The sequence below is a fragment of the Gossypium hirsutum genome, chromosome D05 (assembly GCF_007990345.1).
Source record: "Gossypium hirsutum isolate 1008001.06 chromosome D05, Gossypium_hirsutum_v2.1, whole genome shotgun sequence".
Taxonomy (NCBI): domain Eukaryota; kingdom Viridiplantae; phylum Streptophyta; class Magnoliopsida; order Malvales; family Malvaceae; genus Gossypium; species Gossypium hirsutum.
Window position 1 is genome coordinate 6,352,750 of NC_053441.1, and position 16,514 is coordinate 6,369,263.

General features: G+C 33.1%; 3 protein-coding genes, 1 long non-coding RNA gene and 1 pseudogene across 6 annotated transcripts; 2 read left to right on the forward strand and 3 right to left on the reverse strand.

The window, feature by feature from the left end:
• Positions 1 to 355: 355 nt before the first annotated feature.
• Positions 356 to 2,556, reverse strand: LOC121217636 (NEDD8-specific protease 1). Of its 3 annotated transcripts, none has more exons than XM_041093369.1 (2): positions 2,387 to 2,556; positions 356 to 1,403 (listed from the first exon to the last, which is right to left on the reverse strand). In XM_041093369.1, the coding sequence occupies exon 2, from the start codon at positions 1,386 to 1,388 to the stop codon at positions 702 to 704; it is 687 nt and encodes a 228-aa protein (XP_040949303.1). In that variant the 5' UTR covers positions 1,389 to 1,403; positions 2,387 to 2,556; the 3' UTR covers positions 356 to 701. The 3 variants fall into 3 exon arrangements, with proteins under 3 accessions (XP_040949303.1, XP_040949304.1, XP_040949305.1); XM_041093370.1 differs by having other exon boundaries at positions 356 to 1,418; positions 2,387 to 2,541; XM_041093371.1 differs by having other exon boundaries at positions 2,362 to 2,541.
• An 840-nt stretch (positions 2,557 to 3,396) lies between these two features.
• On the forward strand, positions 3,397 to 5,780 carry LOC121217637 (F-box/WD-40 repeat-containing protein At5g21040). Its single transcript, XM_041093372.1, has one exon. The coding sequence runs from the start codon at positions 3,985 to 3,987 to the stop codon at positions 5,626 to 5,628; it is 1,644 nt and encodes a 547-aa protein (XP_040949306.1). The 5' UTR covers positions 3,397 to 3,984; the 3' UTR covers positions 5,629 to 5,780.
• A 381-nt stretch (positions 5,781 to 6,161) lies between these two features.
• On the reverse strand, positions 6,162 to 7,640 carry LOC107959255 (uncharacterized). The gene is made up of 5 exons (XM_016895260.2): positions 7,258 to 7,640; positions 7,080 to 7,144; positions 6,924 to 6,984; positions 6,572 to 6,718; positions 6,162 to 6,434 (listed from the first exon to the last, which is right to left on the reverse strand). The coding sequence occupies exons 1-5, from the start codon at positions 7,520 to 7,522 to the stop codon at positions 6,307 to 6,309; spliced, it is 666 nt and encodes a 221-aa protein (XP_016750749.2). The 5' UTR covers positions 7,523 to 7,640; the 3' UTR covers positions 6,162 to 6,306.
• Positions 7,641 to 7,895: 255 nt separating this feature from the next.
• LOC121217638 (xyloglucan endotransglucosylase/hydrolase protein 9-like) lies at positions 7,896 to 9,039 on the reverse strand (annotated as a pseudogene).
• Positions 9,040 to 10,495: 1,456 nt separating this feature from the next.
• Positions 10,496 to 14,765, forward strand: LOC121217639 (uncharacterized). Its single transcript, XR_005913785.1, has 2 exons — positions 10,496 to 10,583; positions 14,637 to 14,765. It is a non-coding gene; the product is annotated as an uncharacterized lncRNA (long non-coding RNA).
• Positions 14,766 to 16,514: the final 1,749 nt, after the last annotated feature.

Below are 16,514 nucleotides of genomic sequence, written 5' to 3' on the forward strand. Positions count from 1 at the left end.
CATGCTGCCATACATGGAACAGTTTTTAACAATAGAAATTAATGCAATTTTTAATAAAAAGACTAGTTTGTCCTTTGATCTAAAGTACAAAGATTAATTTATCCATTTTTTGAGTTGAGGGGATAAGATACAATTTAACTCTTAATACAATACAATAACTTTTATGATACTGAATCTGTCCTCATTTTGCTTTATAATGAAGCGTCTACTCATTTAGTTCTGGTTTTGGAGGTTTTCCATTGATGAAGGGTACAACATATTTTGTGACATTAATTGTAAGTTTTATAAACCTCCCCTATAGTTAATGATATTGTAATTTTATAGCAAACAAGTAGATGCAATAAGTATAAATCTGTCACAACAAAAAAAACTTCTTCTCTTTACCATTCATCCCTAGCCTTGGATGCCTTCAAATTTCCTAAGCATTTAGTGATGCACGATTTTCATTCTCAATGTGGATGCGAGCATCGAATTCATATTTATGTCCGACACATAGGTGTAAATATCGGATCCATCTGAAAGTTAGAACAACAAAGTTTTCAAGCATGCATGTGACTGCCATACATTGCCTGCTTAAGTTGCTATCCAGAAAACAAAGTCCCAGATTTTGAAAGGAAACTTGAAATTCATACAAGATCCATGAAATGGCAGAACTTCATCTTCTTGCACACCCAACCTGACACGTCCCCATTCAATATCTCTCATTGCTTGGCCATTAGATCTTTGATCAACCCCAGTATCTCTTGCCTCATTTCACCAACCACCGACGGAGTCACCTGCTCCTTTAGAGCAGAAAACCACAAATCAGTGCCATCTTTGTTTTCACTGCTTTCATACCATGAGCATATGGTTCTCGCAGTAGCTGTAACGTGTAAGCCACAATCGTAGCCATTAACTTGCTGAGGTGTGTCGATGCATTCTTGATACTTGTCATTACTGGTTGAACTTGGACCACCATTATAACCAACCACAGATTTAAACAGCTTCATAGCATGCCTCTTATTCATTTGCTGATTGCTATCGTGATGGACAAAGATATTAGCACTTCGGTAATATGCAAGTAAGCTCCAGTGACTGCCGCCTTCAGCTAAGCTTACATCATCGTTGTTATTGACCGGAAAAATCACGAGGTTCTTATCCGGCAATTTAAGGGGTTCCAGAAAATCTTTGAGACCATCAACATCGGGGCAGTTAGTTATCCAGAAAGCAATTGATGGTGGAACCAATAGGATGTCCTCTGAAGGATGACTTGAAGATAGGAGACTAAAATAGAACTCGATGATTCTATCATTCAGATAATACGGACCACTGAGGATGTCCAAGTCTGATCGTCTAAGCACAACATCGTTGTAACTGAGAATCTTTTCATCTGCAGCAGATTTTCCCATGCTCTAGATACTAATCTGTATTTCCGAAAACTAAACTTTCAAAACGAGGAAAAAAATGGTTTAATTTACTAAAAAAAAAAAGAACTAACAGCTAATCATATGCTAAAAGAATGGTTTAATTCTACTTTCTTGCAATATAACAGTTTTTGAATCCTTGAAGTTAGACCATCAAGTGCCAGTAAACTGGAGTAGATAAAGAGATAAGAGACCCTCAATCCCTTAGGCTCATCAATTTGTGTTTGAATTTTATCATAGTAGAAAGCAGCTTTATTCGGCATAGGATTTGCAAAACAGTTTACTAAAATTGAAAAAGGATGGAAGCAAGATTTGACGACTAACATGCACAAACATGAGGCAGTACGATGAACAACAAAATCAACTCTGGTTCAAGCTGTATATCGGTTTCGTGGCGTGTGGCCTATGCTAAATCAATGCTACAACACAAGGATGATGAATTGCAATACGAGTTCGATAACCAAGTAAGCAAACCAGATTTAATATTCAGGGGCAGCCCGGTTAAGATATCAACTCTAATGTGCTGCAATAACTTCTTCATGTCCAAGGCAACTCACAATAAGAATCCTAATTTTGGATTCATCGAAAACACGAGACAACACGAACTGTGTCAATATCTAAATGACATTTACGATATACCATTTGCAGTGTATCCTTCCCCTAGTTATACGCTATACCATTTTGAACTTCAATCCTCGAGCGAAAGGATCAAATAAAATCCCACAAAATAACAAACTCAATAATAATTTTCAATACAAAAAAAGAAAAACCCAAACCAAATAAATATTTCTCTGCAATTTAATCCAAAAAAATAAGTTCTCAGCAATTGATAGTCAAGATGACTAAATAGTTTGGCATACTCTGTTTAAAAGAAGACAAGGAAACCTCAAAACTCCAAAGGTAACTAATCATAAGCAAAACAAACAGTGGAAGCTTAAAATCAATAAAATCCACTTACAGAAAAAGTAAAAATGATGCCTAACCTTGAAACGAAAATGTTCTTCTTCTTCTTAGATTAATTGTTACCGACGGAACACAACGCCTATTTTTCAAGAACTTTGGAGGATTGTTCTTTCCCGAATTTTAGAGAAAAAGAAAAGGAAAGAACATGAACTATAGAGGCAGAACCGCGGGCCAATACCAAAAATTAAATAGCCCAGGTTTGTAGGTTTTATTGGGGCTTATGAACCCAACTGGCCCAGGGCAAACTTTTTCCTTTTTTTTGACAAACCTATTTAACTCTCCGTTTTATCATCGTTCTATCCATTTTAACCATCAACAATACTACCGCCAAAGGCTTCAACAGAATGGTAGATTGAAACTCTATGGGTCTCAAATCTCAATCAAATTTTTATATTTTTAATTAGGTTATTTTCACTTTTTTACAATATTTGTTTCATATAAAATAAGATCATCAATATAATTTTTTTTCTAATAAATGTAAAATTACTCTCTTATTCTCAAAAAATATCTTACCAAAAATTTTTCTATAAGACATTTTTCAAATTGATAATACTCTATTTATTGTAGCACCCTCATACTCGACTTGAATATCGAGTCTATTACATTCTTTCATTTATCAAATATTTTCTTACAAATTTTCATAACTTTTCAATTTGACTTTTGTCATAAAAATTCAATATGTACTAATTAATAATATTAAATCAATTTTCTTTCTTGTTGCATTCTAACCACATAATTTATCTTATTAAATTTCTATGTATTTCACTTCTATTATTTCATTCATATATTTTCTCAAGTTTAACAATTTAATCTTTAACATCATAAAAATTCCTTATTTTTTCATAATATCTTATACATATTTCATCATTTCATAACACATTCATTAAATTTTTATCATAATTTCCTCATTCACGTATTATTTCATACTTAAATTTTTGTGTATTTTTCAATTTAGTTACTATTTGCTTGTAATTTAATTAAGCCATAAATCGATTATGAATCATAACAATGTAGAAGCATCTTTGTGCGTGACTCATTTTCATCCAACGTCCCACAAAATTTCTATGACTCTTGCTCCATTTATCTCCACCGTTCGATCCTTCCTTTAATACTACCGTAATAAAATAATAATAAAAAATCCCCTCCTCCAAACCATCCCACCGCTTCGGCGTTCGGATCCAAGAAATATTCCCTTTCCCCTCCTCAATTTCCTCCATATTCCCAATTACCCTTCATTTATTTGGAAAATTAAGAACAGTTCTAACAACTCTCTTCTTCAAAGAACGAATTATTAATCTTAGAGGTACCTTTTTAATTTCAATTTTTTTTTCTTTTTGACTTTCTGGGTTCTGGTTAGATCCTGCGCACCTTCTATTAATTGTTAACCCTTCAAATTTCTTCAATTCATTGGATATTTTCTGATTAGTTTTATTTTAATACTTTTGGGTTTCAGTTTTTAGGGATTGTTAGATTTAGGCATCTTTGTTTAAGGGTAAGTTCAGATTCTGGGTTTGAAATATTTCTGGTTTAATTACTTTTTGAGGCCTTGAATTAGGGGATTTAGGTTTATAGTTATACCATTGAATTAATAGTTCCAGGTGAAATTTTCATTCATTTTATGGCATTTGAATGCCAAGAAAGCACTGAGATTTCTAAGAATCTAGCTAATTATTCTGAGTCAAACCATTCTAGTTACAATTCCGCACCTGAAAATTTGGAAACTTCAAAACCGTCTTTGGATTTTAACCCTAAGAAGGGCATTTCAAGCTTTTATGGTTCAAAACAGTTACCTCCTAATGATGTTTTTACGAATGCCCGGCGGTCAATCACTGATCTCCCACCAGCCTTAGTTTCAGAAATTTTGAATTACCTCGACCCTAAAGAGCTTGGTATAATATCTTGTGTGTCGACCATTCTCCATAATATAGCATCCGAGCATCACGTTTGGAAAGAGTTTTATTGCGAGAGGTGGGGTTTACCAGTTGCCTCGGGACTTTTGGGTGCTGGGGCTTCCGATGAGAAATCATGGAAAAAATTGTTTGTGGAGAGGGATTTTAGGAGCAAGACATTTTTAGGAAGGTGTAGCATTGATGTTTTATATGGTCATACTGAAGCTGTTAGAACTGTGTTTCTGTTGGCTTCCGCCAAACTCATTTTTACTGCTGGATATGATTCGGTTGTACGAATGTGGGATATGGAGGAGGGGCTGTCAATGGCATCATCGCGGCCCCTTGGTTGTACTATTAGGGCTGTTGCAGCCGATACTAAACTATTAGTTGCTGGGGGTACTGATGGCTTTATCCATTGTTGGAAGGCAGTAGAGAGTCTTAAGCACTTGTTTGACCTTAAGGGTGTTGAGAAACAGAACAAGGAGTTTCGACTGTGGGAACACGAGGGGCCTATAACTTCTCTTGCTTTGGACCTTACTAGGATATATAGTGGTTCTTGGGACATGACAGTTCGTGTTTGGGATAGGTCATCACTGAAGTGCACACAGGTATTGAGGCATGGTGACTGGGTTTGGAGCCTTGTTCCTCATGACACAACTGTTGTAAGCACATCAGGTTCTGATGTGTTTCTTTGGCAGACAAATACTGGGACTCTGTTAAATGTTATTCAAAATGGTCACGTTGGTAATACTTATGCCTTGGCTCGGAGTTGCACTGGAGACTTCCTTTTTACTGGTGGAGAAGATGGAGCGATACACATGTTTGAGATTATAAGTGGGTCTGACGAATCTAGTGTCGTGCAGGTTGCAACATGGATTCCTCACTCAGGTGCTGTTTACTCACTTGCATTTGAGTTTCCCTGGCTTGTTTCAGCTTCCAGTGATGGTAAACTTGCACTAATTGATGTTCGGAAGTTGTTGAGGGCCGGTAAGCGCACCTTGGGGAAAAGGGTTTCAAGGGATAATGACATTGACCAAAGGAACATAGAGCCACCCCAGAGAATGCTCCATGGATTTGGGTGCAATTTGTTCTCAGTCGGTATTGGTGCAGATCGAATTGTCTGTGGGGGTGAAGAAGGTGTTGTTCGTATCTGGAACTTCTCAGAAGCTCTAGAAATTGAGCAGAGGGCACGGGCACTAAGAGGAATACGTTTGGAGAATAGGATGAGGCGACGCAGACTTCAAATTGAGATGAATAATAAGGGTGGTCGAACTGATCAATGTTCTGTTGCAGCCAAGAAGAAAACAGTCAATGGTGATAGGAATAGTGTCTGGCACAGTAAACGTAGCATAAGCTCCAAGGTGAAGACATAACGGCTGTCAGATGATTTATGATTATACTTACTTTATGCCTTTAGGCTTCCAACATATTCATCTTTTTTCTATTATGACAAGATTATACACAATAACTTTGTGACTGTATGGTAACTATGATATCTTTTAGTTATCCATGGATTTTAATCTCATTTGTATGATCTTGTATTTCAATCGTTTAGTTCTTGTGATATTTTTGATAGCTGGGCCTTGTTCTTATGGTTGCCTCCATAGAGAAGCTGGGGTTGAGCGTTTTATTGAAACTACTGCTTCTATTTACATGCCTTTAGTTTTTAATGATTCTCAAATGGTAGGCATGTGCACATTTCTTATCCATTTACAGTTCCAGCTATATGCAAATTCCAGTGGAGTTTAGTCAGTGTTTCAAACTTTCATGTTACCTTTTCAGCATGCATCTAAAGTTGGAATTTAACTTATGCGGTTTTTAAACTACTCATGTTTTCATTGCATTAAATTTAAAAATGGGAAAATTGTTGGTTGGTACACATGTTGTAGATTTTTGGACAATTACATGCTGATAAAGAGCGTATATTCATGTATTTCGTTCCATGTTGAATGTATGTGGAAGAAATTCGGATTACATAAAGAGAAAACATTTGAAGGGATAAAAATCTAATGACAAAAATTGAATGCCTCCTCAACAAAATCCTGCAATATTTAGTCCATTGAAGGACCCTCAGTTGCAGTTTCACTTTCTACTTTATCAGCAGATTCCTCCGGTTTGCTTTCGATGCTGGCAACATTCTCAAGCTTCGAGACACGAAACATTGCCAAATGAATATCCCCTACATCAAAAAAGAACCATTACATAGACATAACTCAAGAAAACATAGTCTTGTTTGCCTCAGTTACAATGCAGAATTTGGGATACTTTTCCGGGGTTATTGGATTGAATTGAAGTTGAAGAGTTGGGGGTATTTACCGAATATAAGAAAACTTCCGGGTGGCACCTTGGAAACAACCCCTGGTCTTAGCCTCTGGTCATTGATGAAAGTCCCATTTGTACTATCCAAGTCTGTCACCAGAAGATTCCCTCCTTTCTTCTGAATCCGAGCATGAATTCCCGATACTACAGCATCCAGAGATGTACGTATGATTCCATATCAAAGGTATTAGCGGAATGAAAATAATTTATTTCATAGCTGAAACAAATATTATCCCAATTTTACATTTTCATTAAATTTTGGGATACTTGGGATAGGATAAAAGAATTTAAAATTAAAATATTGAGTATAATGGTAGTCCAATCAACTGTTGCAACTGGAATAACTTACCTGTTGCAACTGGAATCACCACATCTGCCTTATCAGGGAGGCGACCAACAGTCACTTCGCTCTACAAAATGACCAAATAAAATCCACCATGGATGTTATTTTCAATGCAAAGATAGAACAGTGACAATGGCAGCATTCTTCTTTTATGGTACTTACGGAAGCAATTTCAAACGCATCTGGCATTTGAACCTTAAATCCAATGTGTCTTGAATCTCCATCACCTAGTTCAACAATGCATCAAAATGTTGGCGATTTCTTAAACTAGCTATCTAGATTCAGAAACCAGATAAAAAAATTTAACCCTGTAACAGCATGAAAACACTGACTCACTGACCTGCAGGTTCAAGAAGCCATCGATCAGTGACATCTGTGGAAGTATTACTTTCACTCTCAGAAGCAAAAATAACCGCAACATTTCTTTGTTTCCTTAATCTGTTTCTATCAAATTTGAGCCTGACACCATAGTTTTTGCAGGACTGAAAAGGGACCACCAAATTTGATGCAGAAAGAGAGGCTTTTGACTGAAGGAAGGAAGGTGAAAGAGTAGCCGAGCAGCTTTGGAGCTTTGCTTGAGACAAAGATCGTGCAGTCATCTCCATTTCTGCAAGAGGATTCAAAGTTGCAGTACGAGTGTGAGTTCGGTTCTTTTGGATTGTGTGGATAAAAGTAGAAGGGTGTTTTTGGGAAACATGTGATATAATTATTATGTGGCATCCATTTATTGCGTTGATAGGGATATGGATAACAGTGTTATATATGCAGTGGCTTCTTGTCTTTATGGGGTGAGGCGTGAGGCACTATTTTTATTTTTTTACAAAGAAGGCCACACTTGAGTAAGGCATCACAAATATCGGGATTCGCAAATTAAACTCATTTGATGGGATTTTGAAAGCGATTATATGATAATGATTCTTCGCTCTGAAGTAATTCTAGCAAGAATCTGTGAAATGCTTAAAAGTTATTGCAGTAATTTTAACTGATACACTCCCTTGGTAACTCAGTGAATCGTGCTTTATCTTTACAATAGTCATAAACCAAATGCTTTCTGCGAGCCCATTTAAGTTGATGGCTCCTATGCCTGTTTAACACAACGAAAGCTGGCTTATCCCACCAGAACCGTCCGAGTTTGCCACATTGGGCCATAATATCGTCTGTTTCAGGCAATAATTCGCAAGCATCGATGATGAAAGACCGAAAGGTTGAAAAGAAGGGAGCATTGGTCCAGTTGATCTTCACCTTCCCACCTTGCGTGGCCCAATCATCGGCATTCCACACTGACCCTCGGATGCTCATCGCCTGCTGTCTTGGAAACAGCACACCCTTGTCTTCTTTGTTGGTAAAAACACGTATGGGAATTCCATCAACAAGAAACCTGTTTAGATTGCCAACGAATATTAAACATGATATTTCAAATAACTGAATAATATAGATTTGAGTACAGTTTGTTGCTTACACGTACACAATTAAATGGCGATTCCAGAAAAAAGAGTATGTATGGAAATCAAGTGTGGGATCGAATCAAAGGGTATGCCTTTGCTCTCGATTGCCGGTGCCATTGACGTAAATATTAGTTTGGACTAGGTATGGCTCTCCCGATACATTCCCGAGAAACTCAAAATCCAGTTCGTCATGAACAGGCCCTTCCGATGCCATCTGCATTTCCCATTCTTAAATTTCTCAAACATAATTTTTTACAGTCATAATCTAGTAATACTAATCTTACATAAAAGGCGGTGACGGTTCCAGCTGAGTCTCCTTCAATTAGTTTGATCTGCACACTTGCTTGCCCAAACAAATACTTCTTCTTAGACTCAAATCCACAACCTATAATCAATCACATCACCATTTATTTCAACAAATACATTCCTAATCATTTTGATCACAACAAAAGACAAAACACTCATTACCCAAAGCAAAGCAGAGAAAGGTTGGCATTACCAGAAACATTGTCCAGAGTTAGCTTGATCTGGTCTCCTTGAGAGATAATGTGATTAGGAGCCCAGTTGTACTCAAACACTTCACTAATGTTACCACACATTGGTAACACTAAATTTGCACAAACGAATCCCACCATAAATATTGCAATTTCCAGCCTAGTACAAATATTTGAAGCCATCACCACAACTCCAAATCCAGAGGCTCAACTCAAAGCAGTGAGACAAAGGCATGCATGCATTATATAGCCCATAGTTTGTAATTGGAGCCATGTGAGTCTGAGCAAATGGAAAGGATGGTTACATCAGAAAGTGAATGAAAGTGGTGGGGGGAGGTTAATGGCCACTAACAGGAATGGGAAAATCCATTAGCTTAGCTAAATTAGAGAATAAAATGAGTTGTCATCAACTTTCTTACTGGTAACTACACTTTTAATGGTGTATATTTACCACTGCAAAAATGGCCCAATGTTTATATTTATGGTGGTTTGTAAAAGTAGCTAACCCGGCAAAAAGAAATTTATTATAGCCTGAAACGAGATCAATTTTGGTTTATAATATACTCTTAAACATAGTCTTCCTTTGTTTATTATCTAATATCTGCAAACCTCTCTAATCTATACCCGTAATCAAATGCTGTCCCCTAATGCATTTATAATTGCAAAATTTTGAACTGAGAGGATTTGCTTTTATTGCAGCTAAGCAAAAGGAAAAAGAAATATGATATAAAGGGTAATTAGGGTATTGAATGTTTAGTTTTTTAATTTAAGCTAATCTTTGAGGTTTAGGCCCTTGTTTCAAGGTTTAAACTTAGGTTTGCTTTTTTTTTGAAATAAATAGAGATACAAAGTAAATAAATTAGAGTCTTAAAGAGAATCCTCAACCAATTTTAAACCTATTTTCCTTATACGAACTATCTTGACAAGATCATTAGGAATTAAGTTCTCTTCTTTGGAAATATGTTGAATTTCTCACTACTTTATCCTTTTCAGAGTACGATGAATTCTTCTGATTAAGGCAGAGAGAACAATCGGGATTTTTTAAAATCATTATGTTATTTTAATCGATATGATCAATCATTTTCAAATTAAACTGATTAATCAATTAACATATATTTTTAACTAACTTAACACTTGTAATAGCCCGATTTTTAGAAATGTTGAAAACAGTGGTACGAGACCACCAAATTCAGAAAATAAGCTTGTAAATTTTATTATTTAATAATTACGGGTCAAATATGATTGTTAAGAGATTTTTAAATTAATAATTTATGTTTTTTTTTTAAAATTTATTAAGTTAAGAAATTGAGGAAAAGAGGTATCGAAACCTCGATGTTATAAATTGAGCCGTAAATATTTTTATAAATATTTAAGGAGTGTCAATATGGTAGTCTTAAAGTTTCGTCAGAAAATTTTAATGTTTCGGCAGTCAATTAATTAAAAAGAACTAAATTGAAAAGATACAAAACTTGCTAAAGTGATTAAATAGATTAACAATTAAATAAGAAAGGACTAAAGGAGCAAATGGACCAACTTAAGTGGCAGAGGCGGCATACCGTTAAAAAAATCAAAGATTTTTATGTATTTAAGGACAAAATTGGAATTACAATAAAGTTTATGTGGCCAAATTTTATTTTAATGATTTCAAGACCATTTCTTCTTGAAATTTCGGTGGGAAACAGCCATGGAAGAGGGTTTGGAGCTGGTATTCCATATTTTGGCTTCAAGTAAGTTTAATTCTTGCTTTTTCCTTGAAATTTTTATATTTTTAGACTTTTACAATTAGATCCAACTTAGTATTCTACTAGTTTCTCATTTTGTTGAAAGTTTTGGAAGAAACCAATGATAAGTTCATATGATTTTTGTTATTTTATGATGAAATTGAGATGTTAATGGATGTTTAAAGGTGTTTTATTAAAGAATTTTGGATGAAAACATGTTTTAGGGATTAAGTTGAAAAGTATTGAAATTGTGGAGAAATTCTGAAATTTCATGGAATCCATGGGCTGTTATTGATATGTATGAGAACTATTAGGGTTGGATCAAGGATTAAATTGCAAGAATTTCATTTTCCGAGCCTAAGGATGAAATTGTCATGTGTTAAAAGTTTAAGGTCAAAATGGTAATCAAAATGTTGCACTAAAACAGTTTTGGGCAGCAGCAGTGTGCCAACTTTGAAAAATCACCAAAAATCGTGGGAATCGAATTAGAATATGAGTAAAATATGAAATTAAAGTTTATCGAGTCTAGTTTCTCATAGAAGAAACGGTGTAAGTAATGGAATTGTAAATCATGAGATATAATAAATTTTGTGAGATAGAGTCAGAATAATTTTGGAATCCCCTGTTCTGACTTTGGAAAATCATTAAAAATTGTAAAAAATTAATTAGGGGTTAAACCTTATATTTTTAGAATCCTAAACGAGTAAAGTTTCATTATAAATAAACGGGAATACCATCCGAATTATGTACAATGAGATAATCAGTTTTTAGTGAAGAGAGGTCAGAACTGTCGAGCAGTGCAATAGGGGAAACTTTAAAGAATAAACTGTACTTATTGGCTAAACCAAAAATTATAAAAATTTTATGGTAAGAAGATATGTGAGTCTAGTTTCAGGGAAAATTGACGGATCTTAATTTGGAGCTCTGTAGATCGAGATATAAATAAATTAGTGACTCTGACTCTGATAGACAGCTTGAATTTACATACAGGAAAATAGTGATAGTATGGAAAATGTTGCTTAAATGTATTATACACATTAAGGATGTGGAATGGAGAGGAGGAGGAGGAAAATTAGAGAATATATAAATGATTTGTCTATAATTGGTCATATGTTCGATTATAATTGATAAACGATGAAATAGAAATTATACTTATATTTGTGCATTATTGGTCATGATTTAAGCTCATGGGGAAAATAAAGTTTTATAGTATGTGTGTATGGTATATATATATATGTGTGTGTGGTAATTTAGATATATGGATGTATTTTGGTTGTGGATTGATCATGATGATAAAGATTAGGTATATTTGGTCTATTACATAATTGAGAAGTATGATAGGTGGGTCATTCTATGTGTGAGATGATGGTATAATTTGGCTTGGTTAAGTAAGTTAAAAGGATGATTACATCATTGAGGTTGCACTGATTAATCTGGTTTGTGTGATAGAAATATCAAATACATTTGTCTTTGATGCGTGATAATTATTTAATGCCATGAGAATTTGTTTTTTTGGTGAGGTTTAAAATGTATCTATATTTTGTTATATAATTTGTTTTGTAATTTATTTGACAAATGATAAAAATTAACTCAGTTATTATGTGAGGTGAATTATGATTTGGGTAGCACATCTATATTATGCAATAATAGATAAAATATATTTATGTCATGTGTGATTGGTTAAACACTTGGGCTAATTTAAGGTGTATACTGAGTAAGGGTAGTTGGTAATGAAGTAACATGTTTTGATTTAACATCGAATAGAGAAAATTTGTTCTATCTTTGTGGCTAATATTGATAGTTGTATGGGAGATGAATGGATAATGTATATGTGACACTTAGTTTATAAGATATTGAGTAATTGATATATTACAATAGTTAAATAGGAAAATGTGACGACATGAGAATATGTAATGATACGGATCAATTCAGGTACTCGTGATAAATTCAATAAGTAAATGGAAATTTTTAAATTCATACGACGAGGAAATGAAAGATTGTGAGTATATTGGGCTATGTAAACCCTAATTAGCGAATCAAGAATAACAATTTGAAAGTTTTAGTTTAGATGAAATTTTACAACTCGGTTTAATATGGTTAAAAGTGTATATGTTCTGGTGATACCTCGTACCCTATTCTGACATCGAATACGGGTAAGGGGTGTTACAACACTGGTAATTGAAGTCAATTAATTGACTTTTTATTTGTTATGTTTCATTAATTAAGTTTTATTAACTTTATCATGAAACATCATAATTGTTGAATGGAAAGGTAAAATTTTTTTGATTGTAGAACTAGTTTTAGCCTTCAGGGTGTTTTATTCTAGTTTTTGGGGTTAATTAAAATTTAGTTTGAGTTAAAATAATTTGGGTTTATGGTTTAACTTATATTATATATTTTACATAGTGTTAATATATTTAAAATAAATAAATAAATATAGATAAAAACCAATCAAGTCACTTTAATTCAATCTTAAATGGATTTATTCAAAATAACTAATAAATTCGAATGTGTTAATTAAGTTGGTTAGGTCAATTTGGATAGACTTTTACTCATCGCATTGGTGTTCTTTTTTAAGTTATGTTAATATTACATATTTATTGTATCTCAATTTATTTTAGATTTTACATACTTTGTCATGTTCACACTCGTGTTACATATCAATCTTGATATATTTTGAATAATTTGTTAATATTATACAATTTAGATAAAATTAATATTTTATTTTCGTGTGATCAAAGTGTTATAAATATCAACAAAGGTTAGTTGTAATGGTAGAATACATTACATTCTTAAAGATAGACATATAGTCAAATATTAGAGATAATGTTGCTGAAATGAACTATTTAGACCACAAATATGAACCTTAAAACCAACATGGAAAATATAAAAAAAATATTATAAATTCACACAAATTTTTATGTGTTAATAATTTATTTTATATCTTGAAGACAATCGTTTTAGATAGATTTTTATTTTTATTTTTGTGTATTTGTATTATGTTTATATTATTTTTCTTATCATGTTATAATTTATTTTATTTTATTTTATTATATTATTTTTATGTCGTGCATTTATAAACTTGAAAATTGAATCATTTTATATATAATGAGCATGTTGAAAGATTAGATCTAGTTAGATGATGATGATGGAATTATGGATTAAACATCGATTATGAGTCTGCCTCCTGCTCTAAATTTGTTGGGCTGTGAATTAAAGGCCTACCATCTCAAAACTAGTGAGGACAAGCCCACTAACAAAATCTGGTTTTCGTAGGCATTGTGTTTCAGATATGTTCAAGTGTAATTTATTATTTTCCATAGTAAAATTAATTATATAAATTTAAAAATATTAAATATGGGTTTTTCATGTCAGCTTCACCGAACTCGAATGGGTTTTAGATAAAGAATAGTTCAAACGTTTTTTGTTTTTAGAATTTTAATTAAAAACTATTTTTGAAAGATTTTATAATAGAGTATATCCACAAATATAAATATATGCTTAGGACAAAATTGGAAAGAAATAAAATAAAGGCTATACGCATCATGTATACATATGATAGGACTTATTTGGACATGATTGTTCAAGGAATAAGAACATTGACCTCAATCAACAATGTGATTAATTAGAAATTGTTTTTTAAGGTACGATTATAAGTATTATGTATAACTAATTATTAGACTCCATGCACAAAGGTAATCAACACATTTCCTGTAAGTACAATTAAAATTAAACAATTACAAGCACAATAGATAAAAATAATAATCTAAATATATCTAAATTTAAATAAGTTACGTCATGTATGTAATAAAATTTAAAATATGATAAAATTTGAACTCAAATCCTATAAATACGTAAATATATATTAAAACCTCAAACTAATAAATTTTTTTTATTCTCCTTTGATGGTTGTTTTGAGGTGATATGGATTTTATTTTGTTGGAAAAAAAACTCGAACCTATTAATTTTAATTCAATTAATTAAGTTTGTAATTTATATTGGGATTGATTCTCCAATTTTGGTTTACTAACCAATTCAATTGACGGAATGCTCTCCTAGATGTCAACATAAACAGGGAGCTCCATATATGGTGAAAATCCTTTGATGGACTTTTCAAGGATTATGCAATTAAATTCCATCGATAACATTGTGATAATTCAAGATTTTGCTAATCTTAGTAACTAAGGTGAGATATGATTTTTGATTGGTTGATTGTCATTATACATACTTTCCATCAATAACTCAATTTCTTTTTATATTATATATGTTTGTTTTAGGGTAAAATACTAATAAAAGTTTTTTTTAATTACTGAAATGGGCCAGGTAAAAAATTAATTACTGGAATGGGCTTATTTCTCCGAAAACGCGTCCACGTCAGCGCGTTGTCAGGTGACAAAGCAGGAAAACGCTTCCTCAAGGAAGCGCTTTTCCCGTGTCTCTGCGTTAGGGTTAGGGTTTTGGGTTTTGGATTTAGGTTTAGAGTTTTAAAGAAAAAATTAAATAAATAAAGGATTAGGGTTTCTTAATTAAATTAATTATAAAATTTTCAAAATTAGATTAGGGTTTTGTGTTTATGGTTTTCAAGGAAAAAATTAATTAAATTAGGGTTTAGGGTTACTTGAGTAAATTAATTATAAATTTTTTTAAAAATCAGATTAGGGTTTAGTGTAGAGGTGTCCATGGCGGCCTGGCCCGACGGCCCTTTCGAAATATGTGAGGGTTTGGGTAAAAATATAGGCCCGAAATATGGGTTTGGGCAAAAAATGAGGCCCATTTAGAAAATAGGCCGAGCCTCGGGCACTGTTTTTTAGGCCCGAGCCTGGCCCGGCTCGAATATAATAAAAACATATTTTTTAATTTTTAATTTTTAAAATATTTTTAAAATACTTTTTTTTAATTTTTTTATTTTTAAAATAATTTTTTGGTGTTTATTAAAAAATGGCCGGGCCGGGCTCGGGCTTAGGAATTTTTTCCCGGGCCGGGCCTGGACAAAATTTTAGGCCCATATTTTAGGCTCGGTCGAGCCCGGGCCTAGGAGGAGGGTCGAAATTTTTTCTGGGCCCGGCCCGGTCGATGGACACCTCTAGTTTAGTGTTAAGGGTTTTTAAGGAAAAATTAAATAAATTAGGGTTTAGAGTTACTTGAGTAAATTAATTATAAATTTTAAAAAATAGATTAGGGTTTAAGGTTTAGCATTTTTAAGGAAAAACTAAAATAAATTAGGGTTTAGGGTTACTTAATTAAATTATTTGTTAATTTAAAATAAAAGCTCTCAGGCCATACAAGTAGATCATGTCCAAATTGCAATAGTTGAACGTTATTGTAAAAAACTATATTGTATTATTTATATTTTTTAAATGAAATAATATAGAAATACTCAAAATATTGCCTTATTTAAAAGAATTTATATTTTATTAAAAATATTAAAGTATATTACAATTACTTTATTCAAAACAATGTTTTATTTTATTAAATGAAATAATATAGAAATATTCAAAATATTGTCTTATTTAAAAGAATTTATATTTTATTAAAATATAAAAGTAAATTTCTATATTATTACATGAAATAATATAAAAGAATTTCTATTTTATTACATGAAATAATATAAAAATATTCAAAATGTTTGTATAAATATATTAAAATAAAAATCGATCTCCGTGCTTGCCGGATTTAGTGCCACATGGTGGTCGTTGACGGTTACGCGCTAGATTCCTCCTTTGTCTAGCTTCTAGTGGGGGTTGTGGTTGCTCCTGGGGGATTCTGGTTCCTCTAGTAGGGGATCTGGTTGTCGGTGTTAGGAGGATGACCCACCTTGATAGAATAGTGACTGTGGAGGTGTTTGCCTCACCGACGATGAAGGTGTTTGAAACCTATAAGGTGATGGAGATTGGTAAAAAGAAGAGCTCCCCGACGGCCCCTCGTGCGACGGTGGCC

Excerpts from the sequence above, each read along its gene's own strand:
- LOC107959255 (XM_016895260.2), bottom strand. The coding sequence starts at position 7,522 with ATGGAGATGACTGCACGATCTTTGTCTCAAGCAAAGCTCCAAAGCTGC. Across the intron at positions 7,145-7,257 it reads ATGGCTTCTTGAACCTGCAG|GTGATGGAGATTCAAGACAC; the intron begins GTCAGTGAGTCA and ends TTGTTGAACTAG. Across the intron at positions 6,985-7,079 it reads ATGCGTTTGAAATTGCTTCC|AGCGAAGTGACTGTTGGTCG; the intron begins GTAAGTACCATA and ends GTCATTTTGTAG.
- LOC121217636 (XM_041093369.1), bottom strand. The coding sequence starts at position 1,388 with ATGGGAAAATCTGCTGCAGATGAAAAGATTCTCAGTTACAACGATGTT.
- LOC121217637 (XM_041093372.1), top strand. The coding sequence starts at position 3,985 with ATGGCATTTGAATGCCAAGAAAGCACTGAGATTTCTAAGAATCTAGCT.